Below are 13,011 nucleotides of genomic sequence, written 5' to 3'. Positions count from 1 at the left end.
GAACTGCAGACTTCTGAATCCTCAGTGTACAGTCAGGACTCTCCAGTGCTGGTGACGAGAGTGGGCAATCATGTGACTGCAAATATGCCATATGCATACCTCCAGTCACATTCCGACTAGACATGCGAGGTCTCGCTTAATACAAGTGAATTGAGAGAGGTTATGCCTGTCTAGTTGGAATGTGGCTAGAAGTGTATCGCATACTTGCAGTCACATGACTGCTCAGTCTTGTCACCAGCACCAGATATTCCTGACAGCACGCACTGAGAATTCAGTGGTCTCCGCAGACTTTCATCACAAATCTAGACAATCCTTTTAACTGCATTTTTTGGTGCAGCCAGATGTTACTTTGAAGTCAATAGTTCACGTAGAAATGAAAAAGTGTTCTGGCACTTTTTCTACATGTGGGCGTTTTATCTGTGTGTTTGTTTTTCCATAAGCTTATTATAAGACTTAATGACCCCCAAAAACTGCACAAAATTATGCTAAACACCACAACAAAGACTTGTTACATTTTAAAAAGACATTTGAAAATTAGTTTTTTTTCTCATGTGTTTTAAAATTGCCAGAAAGCCAGGGTAAGCTGAGGTGAGAAGAGGCTGCTCACACTGCTGTCCATATCAGCTATTACTGGAGATAGCAGGGACGCTGAGGTAAGAAGAGGCTGCTCACACTGCTGTCCGCTCTTACTTTCTGAATGCCGAGAGGCTGCTATGACCTGGAGTAAGCTTGACAGTACCTGGTATAAATTATATCCAGGTCACAGCTGCGTAACTTCCTTGTGTGCAAGCTTACAGGCACCTGTCCAAATAATATTATAGGATAGGTTTCTATAAGTGAAATTTTAATTTCTGTTATTTATTTTATTCACTTATAGGCTATGTGCCCACGATGCAAAAATGTTCTGGATTTTTTCCTGAGCGTTTCTGCATCTCCCTGGCAGAAAAAACGCATGCGGATTGTACATGCGGATTTTACATGCCTTTTTCCTGCCAGGGACAAGCGGAAGTGAAGCGTTCTTCACATGCATTTCCGCATGCGGGTTGTCAAGCGCTTTACAGGCGATTTTAGCATCACTTGGAAAGTGCTTGACAACTTGGTCACACTATATAAATCCATGCAAACGGCATGGATTTATATAGTGTGACTGTAAAGAATGGTAAAATATAAATATTATACTTACCTTCTGATGGCCCCCGGAGTCTTTATTCGATGCGTCTCGGTTTGCCGGCAGCTCGCGGTACACTGAAAGGACCTGCCGACGTCAGCGTCGCATGACTCGTCACATGACTAAATGACGTCAGTGCAGGTCCTTGAGTCCACCGCGAGCTATCGGCAAGCCGAGACAAAGACATCGGGGGCCATCAGAAGTTAAGTATAATATTGATTTATTTTTTTTATTTTATTTTTTTTTACAGGTTCTATGGTACCCGGGTCCGGAGGAAAGTCTCTTCTCCTCCAGACCCGGGTACTATTCGCACATTGAAACGCATGTAATCCGCATGTACAGATCCAGTGAAGAGGAATCTATGCGTTCCAATGCAAGTCAATGGCGGCGAAAACGCAGCACTTCCGCAAAATAATTGGTAGTGCGGGGTTTTTTTCCGCAATGATAATCCGCAGCTGAAATTTCCGCAGCATGTGCACAGCATATGCGGATCATCATTGGGGAACATGGCAGACCTTATACCAAGCTGTTTGTAAGCGTTTCTGCAGCGGAATTGCTGCTGCGGAAACGCTTAAAAAAAGCATCGTGGGCACACAGCCATATAGCGCCATTAATTCCATAGCGCTTTACAGACACCATCATCACGGTCCCCATTGGGGCTCACAATCTAAGTTCCCTATCAGTATGTCTTTGGAGAGTGGGAAGAAACTGGAGAACCCGGAGGAAACCCAGACAAACAGAGAGAACATACAGACTCATTGCAGTTGTTGTCCTTTGTGGGATATGAACCCAGGACCCCAGCGCTGCAAAGCTACATTGCTAACCACTGAGCCATTTTAATGTACTAAAGCGATTAGCTCTCTAGACAGTGATAATGTGATTTGCTAATTAAAAAGGTATATAAAAGAATTACATTTATTGTGACATTTTATCACTATTTATATTTTCCTATTCCTTGAGAATACCTTTAACGTATAAGTCATGAGATGCTCATATCTTATCTGTTCAAAAAGGTCTACGGCAAAGGTGGACTTCCACATCATCGGTTTAATTTTTATTTTTTTTTCTGTATATGAAATAATGTAATCTACAATGATTTTTTCCCCCAGTAAACTGACGTATATTAACCTGATAAAAGGCCAAAGAGACACATTTAGCTTGATACTAAACATTAGGCAAAAGCCCAGTGTAGCGATGCAGTTTATGGTGCACGTGTTACCTTATTCACTGTTGCAGGAACAATGCACGATGGGTCTTTATGGTTTATTGCCTCTATTTTCATACCAGTGGTGAATGTATGATTGGGAATCTGTGTCTGCTCCTAGAAAACAAAATCAGTGCTAAATAATTGGTTCAGAAAACAAGTAGCACTAGTAGAGATACATGAATGACAAGTTGTAAAAATATTTAGCTTTTTATAATTTATTTTAATGTATATATTTTGTATTTAAATTTTTTTTAATGAATACACAGCTAGAGTTCTTATCTTACACAACATATCAAAACACACCAAAAAGTAAATGCATAGGACTGTTGCTTTAGAACAAAAAAAATGAAAAAAAATTTGTTAAAAATACACAGAGGGAACTAGTCTTAATCTCATCATCTATATCACATAGGCGGTGTCCATTAACGCCCTGGTTTGGGAATCCAGATTTCCTCGCTGCTGTCATGGGTGTTTCAGAAGTGACAGACAGTCGCCCTGCAGTTGGTTGCAGGAGATCTCTACGTTTGGCATTACAGACATCTTCTTAGAGGCTGTTTCTCTAGGACTCAGCGGCTACCTTCCTCTGGCTAATTAACACCCTGGCCTGGGTGTATAAATATCTGCTGTCTGCTAGAGAGAGGTGCTGGTGATACTCACATTACCCTTTTTGAAGGCTCGGAGCAAGTGCATTACTTCTTCCTCTCTGGGGCCATGAGGACGGGTGTTCATCTCTCTCTGAAGTCGACTAAAAGCTAAGCCATCTTCCCTTGTTTGTTCCCCCTTGTTGTCTTTAGTGGTCAGTGGGGGATCGACTAGCGCTCATCCCCCTTCCTTCCCTAGCCAGGGCCCAACGGCAGGGAAAGACAGGGCGAGGTTCGCATGCGGCAATTGGTGAAGAGCCAATACAAGGACGTTAGTGAAGACGGGAGATACTAGATCAGCCTAGGAGGTCTCCACTCTCCCCTTTACCTAGTGTCTGGGCTCCCTTTCCCTCTTCCCTTTGTGTTGCACTAAGTCTTTCCCACACCTTGTGTAACAGCTGCTTTAGGTGCGGACTCATTTCTAATCTGGGGAAGATCCGCTGGGGTTAGATTGAGACGCGTTCTCATGGGATCGGACTCTTTTCCCTCCTTTACATAGCTTGGTGGCTCTTGTCCAGATAGGCGTCTATCCTGGCTGGCATATTTCCAGCTCGAGTCATTTATAAATTCTCACATATCTGACTAGTATAAAAGGATGAGCTAACCTTAATCACTCAAGTAGCTCCTTGTACTAAACTTCTATTTTGTAAATACACAACACCACAAAAGGACACCTGCAATGACCCTCTACCCTTTACAGGGTCTTGGGAGAGGGAACTGGGCAGCCAAGCATATAACCAATCACTGAAAGGCCTTTCATCGCCAATGGACATGGGTGGATATTATTCAGTTAGGGGAATGACTTGACAATTTGACTGACAGAAATTAATACTTAAAACAGAATGTTGTGGTAGATGTGAACTCCTCCAAAGTGCTGGCTTTAATAAGCTGTGGATTATTTATTAATTGTTTTTTTATTCCCCCCACCTCCCTTTCCTCCCCATTTATCCTTCTAAGAACTTATTAATAAAGCAACTTTTTTATTGTTATTGAATGTAAACTGGAATGTTTTCCTATCAATGCTGTTAAAACTCAAAAACATTTTAAAAGTAAAAACAACACACACAGAAATAATATAGACTCTGCTAAAAGCGCTCTCCTTTGATGCCCTACATATATGCATGCTCAGATTGCCCGAGCATACATGTGTTCTGTATGTGGACATGGGGCTAAAATGGTTATCTGAAAAATGGCCAAACCTGCTGATTTTGGTGGGACTGGCCAACCAAATGACGTGTATAGTGAACTCCCAACTTTTCACTATTAATGATTGAGGAGAGAAGGATCAGACAGTTAAAATTTCCATGTACATTCCTGGTTCCAAAATATTGTTGGAATTCAAAATGCTGGATCCTTTTCTCCCCGACATCACTGTCAGAAGGACCCCATACCTGTTAGATGATTAGACGATCCCATCAAAATGGCAGGGTTTTTAAGCTTCGTGTTTGGGGGTCGTTAAAATACCACCAACTTTTCATATAAGTAGATCAATTCCATACTAGAATAACTTCCCACCATATACTGTTACTAACCTGGAAAACGTCCCCTGGTATAACGTTTTCAGTGTCTTCTATGCACTTTCCCAATATTTCTTTCCATTTTCCCTCTGTGTTCAGATGAAAAATTTCTGCAATACCAAAAAGAGAAAAAACAAATTACTGTCACAGCTGTGAATTTGCCACAAGAACAAATAGTTCTCACAAATGACCTGTACAATAAATGCTCTTACCTTGGGGAGGCTTTATTTCTAAGCCATTCTTACTAGCCCACCCGAGTTCATGCAAAGACGGGTTGAGGTAGAAGCAGTGCAGACTTGGCCACTCGGGGGCGCCTTCATACTGCAGCTGAAGTCTACCGCCAATGTTGTCTACCACTTGAACTGGCCAGGCAGCCAAGGAGTCTTGTGAGTGCTGCAGCTCCAGTCTGAAACCAGGTCCAAACAAATCTAGTGGATCTTTTCCTCTCTGTGGCTGCATGGAGATGGAAAATTCTAATTGCAATTTTACTTTACAAAACATTAAATCTCTAGAATAAACCAAAACTTATCTAGGCAGACTAACACCAACAATATAATATACAAATGAACTAAATTGCATATACCACTTGCATTCCATTCATGCAAGTCAGTGTCTGATAGATTAATGTATTAACTTACATAGGAGTAACTTTTATAAGAATAAACCTCGCCATTTCGGATTTACAAGATTTTCTTGTTTCCTTTACATTCAGTTCATGAAATAAATATAAATCACTACACAGTTTTATTCTACACTTCATGTGAAGGGTATACTTACGCCCTCTAGCAGATGAGAAGGTGCACTGCAAGTCCCTTTTAATGTGTCTGCAAGACGTTCTTCCCAGTTCTGCAATTTTTCTTTTAGAACTGCAGGAGAAAAGATTCCAGCAATTCAGAACAGAACAATAAGGAAGTAGGATCTACTATTGGAATATCGGCTAAAACAAATACTTACCTGTACAGTCAGTTTGGATTCTATAGTTATATTACTGTTGAAATACTACCACATTTAAAAAGTAATCTGTCACTTTTGTTTGCTAGCCTGAGAGAAACATGATGTAGGGGCAGAGACCCCGATTCCAGGGAAGCATCACTTAAAATACTGATTTTATCAAAACTACAGTATCTGCAGCTCTCTGAATGCTGAGCTCTGTATTACCCCATCCACACCCCTGATTACAGCTTTCTGTGTATACTGTGCATAGCCACAAAGCGCCTTTAGGTGGTGGGGTTACACAGAGGTCATGAATATGGAGGACTAAATGGCAGCAGGTTTACTAATCGTCTGGTGATTAAAATAATTTTATCAGCAGGAGATCAAAAAGTACAGCATGCAGCCCAGTAAGTGACACATCGCTGGAATCAGGGTCTCTGCCTCTATGCTGCTCTCCGGTTAGGTGACAAAAACCTGCTGACAGATTCTCTTTAAAGATCATCATCTAATCTAACATACATGTAATGAACAGTGCAAACACAGCCTTTGTAATACTTGACCACTGCTTTCAATACAGAAGAGGATGCACAGTTAAGTAGCTGGAGTGCAGGTATTCTCTCAAGAAAAAAAACAAAAATAAAATACATTTTAAAGTATGTAGTTTATTATCCCCATGATGAGATTTTAGGGACAATAGCTGAATTGTTCAGAGATACACATCCATATTAGCCTCTATGAGTAGTCAGTGTCAAATATATTAAAGGAATTCCATATTCATCAAATTATAGTTAAGACACAAGTAACTGCAACATCCCCCCCCCACCAAAAAAGAGCTACAATCCTGACAATCAACAGTTTTCTAACAAGACCCAAAATAGAAATTAAACATCCCACAGATTGTATGGGAAAGCAAGGAAGCTAGATAGTAATTAGCTATAGTACATTATATATAATATGTATAGGCTTATTCCCATCTGGCTAAGCATACACGTACTTCCAATGGGGAAATTGGGAGGAATAGCATTCGGTCAGAAGCTTAAAGAGAATCTGTCAGACAGGTTTTTGCTATGTAATCTCAAGGCAGTAACAAGCTACAAATTCACTATTGAAATGGGACAGCAATCACCCCTTGTCCTTGAAGAAAGGGATCCCAAAGGGCCAGTATCTGAGGGTCCGTAGAAATTGTTCAGATAATGCGGTTTTTGATCAGCAGGCCTCTGAATTACAGGATAGATTCATTGAAAGAGGATACCCCAAAAAAGTTCTAGGTAAGGCCTATGAAGGATCGTACGACTCTTCTTTATCCATCCTCACAGGATCAGGAAGTAAATGATACATGTAGAGTGATTACTACCTATTCAAATAAGGCACATGAGGTCAGAAAAATTCTCCAGAAACACTGGAAGATCCTTCAGATGGATGAAGATATAGGGAGCTATGTCAAGTCCACCCCACAGATTACATACCGTAGGGGTAGATCCCTTCGTGATAGGCTTGTACACAGCCACTACGTTGGTAGAGCGGGTACCGAATGGCTTAGATCAGGGTTCCCCAACTCCAGTCCTCAAGGCCCACCAACAGGTCATGTTTTCAGGATTTCCTTAGTATTGCACAGGTGATGGAATTATTGCCTGTGCAGGTGATGCAATTATCACCTGTGTAATACTAAGGAAATCCTGAAAACATGACCTGTTGGTGGGCCTTGAGGACTGGAGTTGGGGAACCCTGGCTTAGATCAACTGGCAAGGGGTGCTTTAAATGTAGTGGATGTGTGGCATGTAAGGTGATCACACAGAGCAAAACTTTTGAGAGTAAGGTGACTGGAGAAATACACTATATTAATTCCTTCATAAATTGCAGATCTAAAGGGATTATTTACAAAGCCACATGTCAATGTAATATCGAATATGTGGGTAAAACGAAAAGAGAACTCAGGAGGCGTATAGGTGAACATTTGCGTGATATTAATAAAAAGGACACACCCTTAGCTAAACATGTTAACACCATTCATGAGGGCAAAGTTGATTCGGTCAGGTTCATAGGTATTGATAAGGTCAAGTTTCCACAGAGAGGTGGGGATTGGGATAAGGCTCTACTTCAAAGAGGCCAAATGGATACACTATCTACGTACGCTGGCACCTAGAGGACTTAATGAACAAGTCTCCTATAAGTGTTTCCTATAGGTCGAGGGACAATCTAGGGAAAGGAGTGTAGGGACAGACGCCGTTGAGTGGGGGCGCCACTGCGCAGGTCTAGGGTGCCAACCTCCGCTGTTAGGTAGGCATGAGGACCCAGGGTCAGTGTAGAAAAGATCTGGTGTGCCATTCTGTATCCTTTCGGCCTCTTATATAGGGTTTCCATTTCGCCAGGGTTTCCTTTATTCTTTAGAAATATACCATTCATTTGCCTGCCCCATTGTGTGTGTTCTTTTCTCTACCCCGGACTTCAGATGCTGACCTTTGGTTTAACCTTTTGGGTAATGTTCCAAATGGTTTGCTGTGGACAAATATATGTGGGTTTTCGCCTTCTACTTATGCCTGCTTAGCTGTCTGGTGAAGATAGCCTCCCACCATAAGGCTATGCTTAACCCTTAAAGGGTGGGACGACGGATGCTTCCTTTTTCTTAAAAGTTGATTTGCTATAAATAAGTTGGTCCCATTATTTGATATTTTGCTGCGTGATAAGAGTGGCGAATATATCTGAATGCAGGTGAGGAGGTGTACTATATCCCCCAGTTTTTTGACTTTGGTAGTGGATTGCTTTTTTCCTCCTCCCTCCCCAACCACCGCTCTGTAAAATCCAGATTAGGATTGGCAGTTTTGGTTTCTACGAAGCGCCAGTGTAATGTTCAGGATGCGCTTCATTAATGCATACATGCGTTCCAGTAACCGGAAATAGGGAGGACGTCACCGGATGTGATGTCAGCGAGATGCTGTATGCGTTCCACCTGGATGGTGGATGCGTTCCAAATACCGGATATACCAGCCCACGTGACCGGATGTGACGTAGCGGCGTGTTGTTAGCGCGGCCGTTTAAAGGAGACATCGTGTAGGAAGTGAGAGGTGGAACCCTGGGTCCTCTGAGAGGAGGATAAGGGCTGATTGTAATGGTGGAGACCCTCAGCCCTGTTTTCAGTCTCCCCTCATGAATCTATTTGGGAGGAAACGTGTTGGAAGCAGGATACCTCAAATACTCCTTGGTCTTGAATAATAGGATTACATTATACCAGGATGAATCAAGCCATGATGCACTTTAGGATTGGGTGAGATTGTTTCATTTTGCTTTGTATAACAATAACCCGAAGGATTTTTTTAGTGAGGCTTTGTTGATTTTCCCTGACATGGTCCACGGTACCTTTTTTTTGTATAAAGGGCATGTGGGATTTCACTGTATAGTCCATGGTACCTTTTTGTTAAAGGGCATGTGGGTTTTCATTGTATACTTAAGGTTATTGATAATGTATTGCACACTCCTGTGAGATGAGTCGCAGGATTTATATATGTGCTAGGTCGGTGAATATTATCTTGACCTATTATACACCTTTTTGAGCACATGCATGGTATCTCTATATGATTGTTACTAAAAAAAAAAAAAATGTCAACCAACACTAGTAAGGGTAATATTTAATTATATGATCCTCTATGTTCTGGATGAACTGAGGCTGACTCTTCTAAACCCTATATACTTGGTACTTGGCATTTTGAGGTGTGGTTTGCATGTATATACAGCTAGAAGCTGTTGATGGTAGTTCAGAAGACCCAGAGTTCATTATATGGCTCTTTGGGGTTTTTTTATATAAAGAAATTTTAATATATATCTAATAAACATTATATTTTAACTACCTTGCTTATGATTTGATGTAATCTCAAAGCAGCAGGAGAAAGAGGCTGAAACACAGAATTCAGGGATGTGTCACTTGTCAAAGTGCATGCGGTTTACTAACTGTGAAGGATTTATCACCAAGATTAACATTGCTGGACTACACTAGTCTAACTCCGCCCCTCCTGTGATAAGCACCTCACTTTGTACACGGAGCCTGGTGTGGGCGGGGCTATCTTTCTCAGCTCTGCTTCATTCTAAATCTAAAAGCTCCGACTGTGCCAGAATGACTGTATCCAGTAATCTAAGTGATACATCGTTGGGTTCAGCTTCTCTTGGCCAACATTACACTGCTCTCAGATGAGGTAGCAAAAACCTGATGAGAGATTCCCTTTAAGTGAATTGGCACCTTTATTAACGAAATATATCTCTTAGACACACACACACTGGCATTAAAGGGGTTGTCCGGGATTGCACATTGACTGGTCTATAGCATTGGCCATTAATAAGACTATGGGGGTCATTCACCCTGCAGATCAGCTGATATAAGATTCGACAGGGGCCAAATGCAAGCATTATACAGAGCAGGACACCACACTGTATTGTTTAGTGGCCACTGCCGAGAACTGCAGATAATATCCCATTAAGCTGATTGAGGCGGAGGGTGGGAGGAGGGGGCATGCGAGGTGTTGGACCCTCACTGACCAAATACAGATCTATAGGATGGATAGGTCATGAGTACGCAAGCCCCGGACAACCCTTTTAATCTCTATGTAGAGCAACCAAAATCATGTTGACCACACTAAGCTCCCACATGAAGACAATGTGCGTTTTAAAAGTCACAATGACACATATAGCATAAACAACACTCGAAAAGCTAAACTTTTTTTTATTTTTTAATTTTTTTATTTTAAAAGGCTGGTCATCTCGTGAAACATTTCAGGATACTTGAGCCAAGAAGAAAAGTTTGGTGCCTGCAACATTTATCGCATTGGTCATGATGGATTGATCACAATGTTGTGCTTCACTCCAACTCTAGCGTTACTTTTTGATGTTTATGTCTTAGAGCCAAGATTAATAAATGTCATGACTCCAATATAACACTGACAAAACTTGCTGACTGTTTCCTCCTATGGCAAATCAGAAGAATCAGTAACACAACTCTAGACTAGAATAAAGAATGTTTCTAATTCTATAACTTTTTTGTAGCTTTATTAGCAGTGACATTTTGTGTGTTAATATTTCACTTTTTTATTTTATGAAGGACATGGTTAATTTCAAATGCTAGAAGGGAACAGTGTTAACCACTGGGCTTTTTGAGTCTATAACCTAAATATTAGAAGGCGTTAACCACCTAATCTGGTAAAAGAAGCAGTTTCAGTCTGGAACATAACATTTTCTCCTTGCCAAGGGCATTGTTTGCTACAACCAGGCTTACTCTAGGGAATGAGCAGTCGCAGACAGCAAACCTTGTGCCCATCAGTAACCACAGGATGCACCGTATATTACATGTATTCAGGCAAAAATGAGCCGCCTGTACAGTCTATAATAAAAACTATGAATAATGTCTGTGAACTGCAATTACCTGCATGACTAACATTATATGAAAGCATTAATTTCATTCATACATTGAATAAAATCAAGTTTTGTTCTGATTTCTGCAGCCTGTATAACGAAGCAATAACAGCTCTCGCTGGTCTGAATACATTATGTACAGAGGCTGAAATGTGATTGATACTATGCACTTTACATCGAAAGTAATGTAGGAATAATGCAATCAATCTAAAATTGTAGAAAATCTGTTGTACATTGAACTTTAAAGGCATACTTAGTGTCCTTGTATGTTTTCTATTATAATGACTTGGTGCCCTGCTAAATAAGGAGGACTATTTTACTTTATCATAGCATGTGAAAAAAAATTCAGAACATTTCTGCAGGCGGTAATTTGCAAGAAATATTCTAGCTGTGTTTCAACTTGGCTCAATTGCATCCATGCATTTACCACCTTCATTATGAGCATCAGCATCATGTGATCTGTCCTCCGACTACCAGTCCTCTACGTGCTCCAATGTGTAAACAGGAAGTCACTCTCTGATCGGTGAGGTCATTCAAGTTTACAGGAAGTTAAATTATTCTTACCAGTTCTTACAGCCCTCCTGTCCTTGTCCATCTCTGTCATCCCACATAATTTAAATACATCTAGGGGAGATTTAGGAGAGTTCAAAAAAAAAAAAAAAAGTCTTTGTTGCCGGTATCAACCAATCACACCACAGCTGTCATTTTGTTTTCTGCATCATCAAAAATTAGGTTTCATTAGGGAGAACCATATAATAGCACAAACTAAAACAGATGTACAAAAAGCAGAAATACCCCGTTGCTTTAGAACAGCAAAAAATAATAGTTTAGCAAAACTTTTTTTCTCCACTTAAAAAGGGTTTGTGCCACAAGCAAAAGTATATTTTTTATCAACAGATCTTGGAATAAAAACAAACTCCACAATTGGATGTGTTTACATAAAATGTTCCTGTGCTGAGATAATCTTATAAATGTGCCCCTGCTGTGTACTGTGTAATGGCTGTGTCTGACCGTGCAGGGACATGGTCTGATCATACCACAGCTCCTGGGCAGGGGGGTAGCAAGAGAGAGTATACAGACAGGACAGCAAGGGATCACAGCTGATTGTTTAAAAACAATGTTTTACCTAAAAAAGAATAGGCTGAGACCCCCAGCTGCAATGTCTGTATAGTCTTTTCCTCCACTCCCTCCCCCCTAAAGTCCAGGAGATGTGGTATGATCAGACACGGCCATTACACAGTACACAGCAGGGGCACATTTATAAGATTATCTCAGCACAGGAACATTTTATTTAAACACATCCAATTGTGGAGTTTGTTTTTATTCCAAGATCTGTTCATCAAAAAATGTATTTGTTTCATGGCACAAACCCCTTTTAAGTGCTGCTTTAAAGGAACAAAACTGACACTTTATTTGGGGGCATATAACTTGTAAATGAGAAGTATTTTATGACTTGTGCAGGGTCTGAAAGAGTGGTGCATAAAACAGAGTCCCTGGGTTCTGGGAATCTGTCATGCAATGCCTCCTTAGATCAGTCATTGGGCATAAGGCAGTGTATAAACCTTCCACCCAAAGTCCAAGTGCACTGACACGTCCCCAGTCTCTTCTGTGCACTTGCAGCCCAATTTGAATAATGGCTTCTACAAGAAATTTCTCATGATGGGCATATCTGATCTCTACAACAGAGGTATACATTTTAATTAGTGGATATACATCTACTTCTGTGTGTAAAGATGTGCCAAGAGGTTCCCTTTAAATAAAAGACAATTGTATCTTCCTGCTGAGGAAGTAGTCCTAGAAGGAGGATTTTTACTGGTGACCAACAAATTTTTTAAGTGGATACAAGTACATCATAAAGAGCCTCCCCAAAATCATCACCTTAATCCATGCAAAGCGGTGGGAGACAATGTGACTAGTGAACTTGCTCCTGGTTGTAAGGTGATCTATTATATGGGGGAGATCAATGGCAAAATTACTTGCAAGACTGATCTCAGCAACAAAGCAGATTTGGCTAAACAGAACACCATAACTTCTTAAAATTTGTAATAAGGGGTATTATTTGGAATCAGAGTACAGCTCATTGCCCAAGTTAACGACCAACCTTCAGTTTCAGCCTGGCCGGATAACTAAGCAGCACAAGCAGGCTTTTTG

At 40.8% G+C, this 13,011-nt stretch overlaps 1 protein-coding gene across 2 annotated transcripts in view; it reads right to left on the bottom strand.

The window, feature by feature from the left end:
- SFMBT1 (Scm like with four mbt domains 1) overlaps positions 1 to 13,011 on the bottom strand; it is a 97,969-nt gene that overhangs the window by 51,438 nt on the left and 33,520 nt on the right. Inside the window, exons 5-9 of one of the 2 annotated variants that reach the window (XM_073644360.1) lie at positions 11,425 to 11,484; positions 5,311 to 5,399; positions 4,746 to 4,986; positions 4,549 to 4,643; positions 2,388 to 2,489 (exon numbers count right to left, since the gene is read on the bottom strand). In XM_073644360.1, the coding sequence (XP_073500461.1) occupies positions 2,388 to 2,489; positions 4,549 to 4,643; positions 4,746 to 4,986; positions 5,311 to 5,399; positions 11,425 to 11,484 (587 nt within the window). The remainder of the gene's footprint in view (positions 1 to 2,387; positions 2,490 to 4,548; positions 4,644 to 4,745; positions 4,987 to 5,310; positions 5,400 to 11,424; positions 11,485 to 13,011) is intronic. The other variant, XM_073644361.1, reaches the window with a different exon arrangement.

Source organism: Phyllobates terribilis, unplaced genomic scaffold (assembly GCF_046119375.1).
Source record: "Phyllobates terribilis strain yellow unplaced genomic scaffold, ASM4611937v1 Scaffold_8__6_contigs__length_399053987, whole genome shotgun sequence".
NCBI classification, from domain to species: Eukaryota; Metazoa; Chordata; class Amphibia; order Anura; family Dendrobatidae; genus Phyllobates; species Phyllobates terribilis.
This window is presented reverse-complemented; position numbering and strand designations above follow the sequence as displayed.